This window comes from Jaculus jaculus, chromosome 1 (assembly GCF_020740685.1).
Source record: "Jaculus jaculus isolate mJacJac1 chromosome 1, mJacJac1.mat.Y.cur, whole genome shotgun sequence".
NCBI lineage: Eukaryota > Metazoa > Chordata > Mammalia > Rodentia > Dipodidae > Jaculus > Jaculus jaculus.
The window spans coordinates 272305123-272315129 of NC_059102.1; the positions used below are offsets into that span (position 1 = coordinate 272305123).

At 44.1% G+C, this 10007-nt stretch overlaps 1 protein-coding gene across 1 annotated transcript; it reads left to right on the plus strand.

Annotated features, from left to right (window-relative positions):
- Window positions 1–4462: 4462 nt before the first annotated feature.
- Hsbp1 (heat shock factor binding protein 1) lies at window positions 4463–9192 on the plus strand. Its single transcript, XM_045141560.1, has 4 exons — window positions 4463–4616; window positions 5059–5125; window positions 5654–5774; window positions 7645–9192. Exons 1-3 carry the CDS (start codon window positions 4572–4574, stop codon window positions 5770–5772), a joined length of 231 nt encoding a protein of 76 aa, XP_044997495.1. The 5' UTR covers window positions 4463–4571; the 3' UTR covers window positions 5773–5774; window positions 7645–9192.
- Window positions 9193–10007: the final 815 nt, after the last annotated feature.

Genomic DNA, 10007 nt, shown 5'->3' on the forward strand with positions numbered 1-10007 from the left:
AGCACTTGCCTAGCATGCACAAGGCTCTAGGTTCAATCCACACTAACACACACACACACAGAATTTCTGTAGTTCGTATGGCCACTACACATATGAACACTTTCCTTCCTGTGTATAAAACCAAGAAAGGAGTGTCAGGAATGGCTTAGCATGAACCAAAAAAAAAAAAAAAAAAAAAGGCTATCATAAAACTACCATAATAAGCTCACATAAAACCAAGCTGTCTTGAAAGAGGTAAAGAGAATTACAACATGCAATTAATCTAGAAAAAGCCAAAAATGCTAAGAGATACGACAGGGGGAAAAAAAGGTTAAAAACTGGGTGTTCAAAACTTTAGCTTAAAGGTTAATTACCAGAGCCTTACACATAATACAGCAGTTTTGTTAACGGAACAAAACTCATTCAGGCTCCATGTGTCAGCCCCACAAAGTGAACATATCAGCCATGACCATAAATTAGTAGAGTGCTCATGTAAAGCCACTGTTTAACAGATCTCAGGAATAAAGCATACTGTCTTTAAGTACAAAAAATAGATAATTAAGTTACCATTGAAAGAGTATCAAGCTTGCTTGCTGTGTAAATAAAGAAAATTTCAATCATTTTTAAAACAAACCTCATGTCTCCTGCCAGAGAAAAGAAAGGAATGAGGAAGGAAGGGAGGGAAGGAGGGAAAAAAGGGAAGGAGGGAAGAATGGAAAGAGGGAGGGAGGAAGGAAGGGGAAAGGAAATGAAGTAATACCAGGTCCTAGTGTGATGGGTTGCTTGAGGTCCAGAAAATTCCTTAAACTCCAAACCCTAGGTTCATTTCTAGTTTTAATCAAAGCATTGAATTTTTAAAAAGACTGAGAATGATAATTAAGTATTATATTTATTGAGGGAAGTACAGAGCCAAAAGACACCCACATGGCTATAGACTCCACATGGCAGGGGGAGGTCTGGAAAAACCATTGAAAGAAAAGACAGAAAAGAAAATTCAAAAAACTACTGTCATGTGGGGAGCTGGAGAGGGTAAGGAGCCCATTTGGAGAATAAGGGCTAGGGGCTCTCCCTTCTGCTCAGCCTAGCTGGGCCTCGATCAAGGCCTAGCTGAGGGAAAACCTCACCCACAGCTGGAGGTTCCCAAGTGGCCAGAGAGCATGCCCTTCCCTTGCAAAGTATTTATAACCTTATAGTGATAGGCTGTCTTCGGACTCAGTGAATCAGAGGGACAGCTGGTGGGATAGGTCTAGGGGCTGTCTCGGGAAAATGCTAGCCCTGACACCAAGTTCCAGGGGCTGAATTTGACCAAACACAATATTTAAGTCCTATGAAAGACCTCTCTCCCAGGAGGAGTACTGGCTGTTTGTGGAAAAACAAGTCTAGGGATATCACATCATCTTTGATTTTCTAGCAAGTGCAAACTTTCCTGCTTTTTTTTACTTTCAGGGATCCAGTCTTTAGTCCCTCTCATTCCCCCTTCTCATGAGAAGACATTCCAACTGCTGTTACAGGACAAGGCATGATGACATCAGATCTTGAACTACTTCCAGCTGAACAGGGGTATAGAAATATGGCAATTCGAGAATCTTTCCCAGAGACGGGAACTACTCTAAAGGACCCTGAAAGTGTATTCATAGAGTACAGAAAGAGAGTCTTGGAAGAAAATGTTGAGGAGAAAGAAGAAACATGAATAAGTTAATAAGAAGTGGGCACACAGCGTACTGGTTGAATATAGGGTTTTTCTTCTTATGGACTGTAGGCCCTGGGGAGCATTCAAGGGAACCCTGTTGAATGGAATTCGATTGTCCCAAGACAATCTGAGCATGAGATGGCTGAGGTTTTCTTCCAGAACTGTTTATCAGATGGCACAGTAGTGTCTGACATAGTCTGACTCTACTTCTATATGGCTTGTAAAACAGATGAAATATTAGCAGAATTATTAGGAATATATACACAACATTTAATAATGGTGAATATGCCACATTTTGTATAATAGCCTTCCAGAGTATACTTTCTTTTAATTTGTCCTGGGTGCATCCACAGCCAAAGGTTGGTACCATAGAGCCATTGGATGTTATTAAGGACTGTAGAAATATATTTTGGCCTCAGGACTTATTTAATGATGTCCTGGCACAAGTTAGAAGGGATTTACTATTGTTCATGGTCTTGTATTGTTCATGAACAGAGGTCAGACCTTATGAGAAACCCCAGTGCCAGGTACCCAAACTTCTACAATGAGTGATGGGTCCCCAAGGCAAAAGCCTGAGGCCCTACTTGACCTTGGTTACACAGTAAATGATGCCACAGCTTTTAAAACCTATTCATATAGTAGCTAGTGTTGTGCAAATTTAAAGCAATGTTTTCATTCTAATGGTTATAGGTGAAACTGAATCCCCAGGAAAGATCTGTTACCAGCTCAGACTGTGCCATTATTTGGAATTAAGTTGGTTATAAATATAATTAGTTAAGATCCCTTAATCCAGAATGGCTGGTATCTTGGTAAAGTGAGAGAGGCTCACATAGGGAGAGGCAACCACATGCAGACAACAGAGACAACAGAGATGGAAGCTAAGAAATCCCAAAGATGCCACAAGCTAAGAGAGTCCTGCAACAGCTACACTCTCAGAAGGAACCAACTGGTTGGTACCATGACTTCAGACTTGTGGCCTCCAAACTGTGAAAGAACATATTTCTATTGTTTTCAGTCATTCAATTTGGAGCACTTTTTACAATGACCCTAGAAAACAAGTATACCAGCCTTTAATTTTGATACACATGGGCAAACAGTGTCAAGATATAGTGAAAGCAAAACTAAAGATACACTTAAAAAATAATAGCATATAATTCTAGGCAATGTCCTCAGATTCTTTCCTGTAGGTTCAACCAACCCTCAGGAGACATTTGGCCATCTGTGAAAAATGTCTGTAGCTGTCATAACAGGGCAGGGTGGTATCTAGTGAGTAGAGGTCAGAAATGCTACTTACTATCCTATAGGCATGCAGGGAACTCTCCCCCTGCCCCCCAATAACAAAGAAGTATCTGGCCTAAACTGTCAATGGTGCTGCTGTTGAGAACACCTACTTTAAACTACAGAAATGCTTAAGAAAATGCTAGAATGAGACAAAGAAGGAAAGATATGGTCAGAGTGCTCTGCATCTCTTATTTCCTTGATTAGAGCCTTGTGCATGCTAGGATCACATCATTCAAAGATCTTAACGCCTCATTGCCTGGTTTCTCAAAATTGTAAAATGGCAACAATTATATTCAGGGCCCTACTAAAGGTTTTTAAAACACAGTTATGCTTTTTTCAAGTAGTCAGGCAGTAGTCAGCAGTAACTAAATGCCAGTTCACAACAACCAATTATAAAAAAAGGTGGCATGCTTAGCATGGGAAGGAAGACTTCTTGGTGCTGTGGGGTGTGGTGAGAGGATGAGGAACAGTGGTGAGGAGAGTGTAGCTACAGAAGACAGCTGAGCCTCATACACCCATTTTGGTTAAAGACACTAGTGGGACTTAACTTACCCTGCCTGAAGCTAAACTCAAACTAACGTGATCACCCAGTCTTCTAAGGCAGAAAGAAATGGACCATGCCAGGGCTACAATCAGCCTCTTCTTCCCCATTGTTAAGACATCCATTCCTAAGGACATCTGTGTGGCTGGAAGTTGGAGTCCTAGCTGAGCAAGCCCACCTTGCCAAACACCCTTGTCCACTCTTTCTCAACCCCGACACTGTTCCTTCCTTCACTCAAATGGAAACCTTACCCACATAACACCAGGCAGCATTATACTAAGTGAAAGAAGCCAGATTTGATTCTACTACAATGAAATACAGGCAAACAGAGTCACCTGTGCTGCAAGGAAAGGGTCACTCTCTGGAGGTTGCAGGTGACAGAAAAGGCTTGGAGCTTCTGTAGGAGGTGGGGGCTTGCCCCTGTGCTTTATTTTTTGTATTATTTATTTGTTTTGTGGCAATGGGAATTGAACCTAGGGTCTCTGCATGCTAGACAAGTGCTCTGCCACTGAGCTGCATCTTCAGCCATCTTTTTTTTTTACTGTTTTTTTTTTTTTTTTAATTGAGAAAAGTCTCTCAAACTGACCTTGAATTTAAGACTGCCCCCCTTCTTAGCTTCCCAAATGGCTCGTATTACAGGCCTGTACCACCAGATCCATTGTGATCCTATTTCCTGACATAGACCTTTCAGAGATATACTGTATTTTGCTACAGCGAGGTATCCGACCAGTGGCCCTCACCGCACATCTTCCACTACAGTCAAAAAAGAGGTCAAGGTCAATCTTCCTCCCTTAGACCCACTTGCAATTTTCTCTCTCGTTTTTTCCGCCGCCAGCAGAATGGGGCTGGGCAAAGATGGGGCGGTGCTTAGCGAAGGGGCAGGAGCCTAGCTTGGAAAGACCAGCGCGAGGGTCAAAGGATCTTCCGGTCCATAGCGCGAACTACAGCCCCCACAATGCCTAGCGGTCCCGTGGCTGGCCCGCGTTGTCGCGAGAAGCAGCGGCCGGGGGCGTCTGCGCCGACAAACCGAAGTGTAAGCTGACGGCCCGAGATATCGCCGCCAAGCTGGGAACCGGGGAGATGGCCGAGACCGACCCCAAGACTATGCAGGACATCACCTTGGTGGTAAGAGATGGTCTTACCGTAAGGCCGTGCTTCTGGAGGCTTCGCGGCCGGGCCTGGGGCCCTTGACACCGGGGCCGCGGGTGTGGCCCGGCCGCACTCACCTGCCGGCAGCCCCCGCCCGGCCAGCCCCGCCTTCCGGCTCCCGCTGCCCGCTCCTCCCCGGTACCCGCTCGCCACCCCAGCAGCCCGGGACGCTGTGCGGGAGTCGCAGTGGGCCCAGGCTACAAGGCCCTTCGGCCCGTAGCGCTGGTAAGACAGGTGCGAACACCGAAAAGAGAGCCCCTTGCTTGCTGCAAGTCGCTGAGCAGCCCTGAGGCCCGTTTCGGTACTCCAGGACCTCGGGGCCCCGGGTCTCCCCAGCCGGGCCCAAGGCTTCACCCTCAGCGCAGGAAAGTGTCTCGGAATAAATTGGATCTTGCTGACTTGTTCTTGTTTCTGTAAGGTGGAGACGCTCTTGCAGCAGATGCAGGATAAATTCCAGACCATGTCCGACCAGATCATTGGGAGAAATATCCTTCTTGATTTTGGAGTCAAGCCTCCTTGCTCGGTGGTGAATAGTTTGCAAGCCAAACTGAACCATTCACTTACAGTTGTTTTTTTGTCTAACATAGATTAGCTGTTCTGTGTTGCTAAGAAGAGTGTGGGAAAGGCTAGAGACAGCTGAAGTATCGAAGTTCTGTGCAGAAAACCTACAGTCCACCAGTGGTGTTGGCTGCTAGCTGAGCACTGGGTGTTTGTCCTGTGATCCTCTCCATAACTTTACGAATAGGGTATAATAATAGAGTTAGTGTCTTTGATTAGTAAACGAAGAAACTGAGGTTTAGGAACATGAGAAAACTTAGCCGGGCCCCAGCACTGGGTCTGGGTTGAACTTGGTAGCCTTGCCCCAAGCCCTGCACTACCAGGCTGTAACTGTATCCAGAGAAAACTGGACAATCATTTTCCTTCAGCCAGTTGTGGTTAAGACCATAATCAGCAGGGTCCCGGTAAAGGGACAATATGGCTGTGGATGTGTGTGCCTTCTTTAACTGCTTCACTTGATGACATGAGCAGTCGCATTGACGATCTGGAGAAAAACATCGCCGACCTCATGACACAGGCTGGGGTGGAAGAGCTGGAAGGTGAAAACAAGATACCTGCCACACAGAAGAGTTGAAGGTGAGGGACACTGGTACAGGAATTTAAGGGAAAAACAAAAAGGCTGGGGAGATGGCTCATTGGTTAAAAGGGGAGTTCCCCTTCCCAGAGGCCGCCTAAGGCCACCACACACTAGTTGGCAGCACACATGTCTGTGATCACAACACACCTGCAGCAAAGGGATGCAGTCTGTCCTGAAGCTCATGGGCCAAGGTAGTCTGGCATTTGGAATGACAAAACTACAAAGGAGATTGTCTTAAACAACCTAGAAGGCAAGGACTGACACTCTGAGGTTACTCTCTGACCTCCACATGCTCACCATGGCACATAGACGCCAATACACACACCAGAAAAAAAAAATGCAGAGAGGAACCTGTAAGTATAATTTTGATGAATTTACACTTTCTCTGGGTTATTTCGCAGCCACAGTCCCAGCAAGCATCTTTTTGCACCTCACCACCTGTACCCACACACAGACTGTATATTGAAATTTTTCATGCTAAACTAATTTCTTAGATAGAAATTATTTTTCCCAGTTCATATTAATTAGAACTATATTACTATTCAGACCACGAGTAACAGTTGAAAACCACTGGGTTTATAGCATTCCAGTGGTAGCATTTTTTGTGGCCTGATTTTATCAGTGGAAGATTTTTATTTCATTGTTTTATTTTGGAAATAGGTTATTTAAAGTACCCACAGGACCACCTATTCAAATGCCTTAAATTCTAGAGACTTACAAATTTGATTCTTTTACTCTAGACTCTTACTTTGATTAAATTTCTACTGAGTAGTTTCAGATACCAAAGGAAAGTCATTTTAAAACATCCATGTAGGGAAACACCTGCACAGTAACTACTTTGCCTACTGGGTTTCTTGTTGTAGCCCTATTTACCAAGACTTACTTGACTAGCCTATCAAGCAGAATATGTCATAGGAAGTTGCTAATCCCCTCGTTTTTCTGGGTATGCCCTGGACCAGATTTTTAGTAACTATAAATAGAGGCTTCTCTGAAATCCCAGAGCCTGGATAGAGGGTTGGGGGTTAGAGATGTATGACTTTGCTTGTAACTTCACAGTAGATTGGGTTGACTGTGGGAAAACTACTCTGTCTGTGTTGTGTCAAGTTCATCCTGTCTTTTGGGTGGGGCAGGGTCTTGGATACTTGTTAAGGGTCTCTTTTTATATATGTGGCAGTCAAACCATGTCAGTTTAGATGCAGGGCTGAGAGGATGGCTCACTGGATAAAGTGCCTGCCACTCAACTCCTAAGTACCTGAGTTCAGATCCCCAGACCCCATGTAAAAGCTGGAACTGTGGTGGGCTTCTAGAATCTCAGCACTAGCAGGTGGGAGGATGGACAGAGACAGAATATCCCACAAGTTCAAGAAAGAAGCAGTGAACAATTAGAGGCCTTTGGGTTCAATTCCCTAGTACCTATATAAAGTCAGGTGGACAAATTGGCACATGAATCTATGGTTTGTTTACCAGAGGCAAGAAAGAGGCCGTGGCATGCCATTAGTTCTGTCTCATGTCACAAATAAATACATAAATAAAAATTAAGGAAGAGAATAGGAGTAGGAAATAGATTGAGAAAAGATGGTTTTTCGTTTTGAAGCAGCATGTCATTCTAGCCCAGGCTGAACTCAACCCTGTGCCCAAGGATGGCCTTAAACTCACAGTGATCCTCCTACCCCAGCCTAGGGCTTATAGGCACACCTGGTTTGGATTCAGAGACATTTTAATAAGCATTTCCAGTTAAATTGATTTTGAGAGAATGTTATGCACATAAAATAAGTTTAACTCAACAGGATTCCAAAGGGATTTTTAACTGATCGTTTATTTGTCCTCACGTGATAAAATGCTGATGAATTTAATTTCCTTCCTCAACAGGCTGCCAATAATTCACACTGAGATTTGGAGCACCATTTTTTCAAGCCCGGAAAACCCAAGTGGCTTTCTGAACCTAACATCTCTGTGTAGACAGGTTTTGTAAAGTGTGTTCTTACCACATCCTGTATAGTTAGTTTATATAGACTGACCTTCCCCCCTCCCCCTAGTTTCTCAGACACAGTATCTTCACATCTTAGAACCTGGTCAGTTATCTCTTAATTATTAAACACTAAAATTTTGTTGGTTCCTGCATAAAATTGTCAAATTTTTTAGTGTATTTTTGTGAAGTCATTTTTCTCCTGCTGTTCTTTTTAGTAGTTGCTGTTTGATAAAAGTGGCTGTATAATTTTTATTAGGTAAATAGTAAATCGTTCCCTTGTTGGTAGATTCAGTGAAGTGAAACATTTGTAGAGTTTAGAGTTCTTTTATTTTCAGCACAAAGTGACTATTGAGCTAACACTAAATAGAGTGTTGAAAATACTTCTCAGATGGCTGAGAACGTTTTTAAATGTCTGTGTAGAAGTATCTGTCACTACTCTGCTGCCAAAACTCAGAGTTGAACCACAGCTTGTGACTAAGTCTGAGATGAGATGCTGAAACCAGCAAGAGGTAACCATTGCCACTCTACACCCAGGGCTTTGAAAACACAGCAAGTGAGCCAACAGCCTGAAGCATGGTGGCATTCATTTGTGAGATTTGCATGAGATTCTAGTAACTTCAGAGGGCTCCATCTATGTTCATTGACAGTGATTACCAGAAAACAGTCTAACAGGATCTTAAAACCAGGTAATTCCATCCTTTCTTTGAGCTACTGACTGGAAAAGTGGAAAGAGACCACGTGACTCTATGCCAATCACATGGGTCAATAATGATGTGTGGCTGGTAGGAGGCTCTGGTTTTTAAAAAATAATATTTTACTTGAACTGTTTCTTGCCTAAATTCTTGCAGAGTAAAAATTTTATTATTGATTATAGAAGACAGATAATAAACTCTTGTCATTGAAAATTCCAGTGTCTGGAGTGCCAAGCCTAGAAAGCGCTTCTGATGACCTGGAAGGTGATCCATGTCACTGTTCCCACAAAGTGATTTCATACAATAAAAACATGAATACGTGGAAAAGCTGAGGAACTGAGTGGTCCTTCCTAGAGGAAAGCCCCTAATGGACAGGATGTTCAAGTCTCCCTTGTCCCCAATTTCATTTTTGTTGTAGACATTTAACATTAAGAATTTTGCCTTGCTTCTGAATTCTATGGGGAGTGCACAGAATGAAGTGTGTCACTAAGCTTGTTCTCCAGTGGCAGGAACTCTTACCAAGCCAGTCAGTGGTGCTGTGGGTTTAGCCTCTGAAGCTGAGCCTGACCAACAGGAACCTGTCTGCTGGACATTTCCAGTCCTCAGAAATGAATGGAAACGCTGGGGCTGCTGGTGTTGGAAGGACATTGGAGGCTGAGGGAGGCGATGGTGTCCTTAAGGAACAGATTTCAGAGGCAGCACCCCTCCCATCCACCAAAAGTACCTGCCATAAATAAAGGTGCCTAGAATCCTGCATCGGAAGCTTCCTTGTGCCAAGTTTGTTTGGTTCCCCATTTCTGGAATGCAAGGCATATGCCATGTTAGATTACCAATGAAGACCAGAAACAGCAGGAGGGAAGGTGCTACTAAAACAAAGCTGGGAAACAGGCTGTAGGGGAGGGCTGGTCTGATGAGAAGTCCCAGCTATGTCCCCACAGTGCTTGTCCCTAGAGGAGCCCCAGGGAAGGGTTCATGGCCTCTTGGTTTTAGGAAAGTTACCCATACTAGGTTGGATTCACAACCCAAGCTAGTAGATAAAGGCCTAAAAGGCCCAAGAGACTTTCTCAGTAACTCGCATCTCATTCAACTGGTGTGTATAAGTAGACACAGGGAAGTTCCAATTAAGCTAACCCCACAAGAGGTTGCAGATGCCATTTGTAAACACCGGAGATTCACAGCCCCTGTTCCAAGCTTAACAGCCATAGCCTTTTAAAGGCTCTGGTAGGCTACAGAGGTGGTGCAATGGTTAAGGCCCTTACCCATAAAGCCTAATGACGGGTTTGATTCCCCAGTACCCCCATAAAGCCAGATGCACAAAGTGGCACATGCATCTAGAGTTCATTTGCAGCTAGAGGCCCTAGCATGCCATTCTCTCCCAGGCATGGTGGTGCACGTGTTTAATCTCAGCACTCAGGAGGCTGAGTTAGGAGTATCACTGTGAGTTTGAGGGCACCCTGAAACTACATAGTGAATTCCAGGTCAACCTGGGCTAGAGCAAAACCCTACCTTTGGGAGGGGGCGGGGAGGAAGCATCTGTCATTTGTCAGACCTTCCTGTTTGTAAGGATGGTT

What these genes read in the sequence shown, in the direction of transcription:
- Hsbp1 (XM_045141560.1), top strand. Translation starts at nt 4,572, where the DNA reads ATGGCCGAGACCGACCCCAAGACTATGCAGGACATCACCTTGGTG. An exon ending in TGCAGGACATCACCTTGGTG is followed by an intron (nt 4,617 to 5,058) that starts GTAAGAGATGGT and finishes TGTTTCTGTAAG; the next exon opens with GTGGAGACGCTCTTGCAGCA. An exon ending in CGACCAGATCATTGGGAGAA is followed by an intron (nt 5,126 to 5,653) that starts ATATCCTTCTTG and finishes TAACTGCTTCAC; the next exon opens with TTGATGACATGAGCAGTCGC.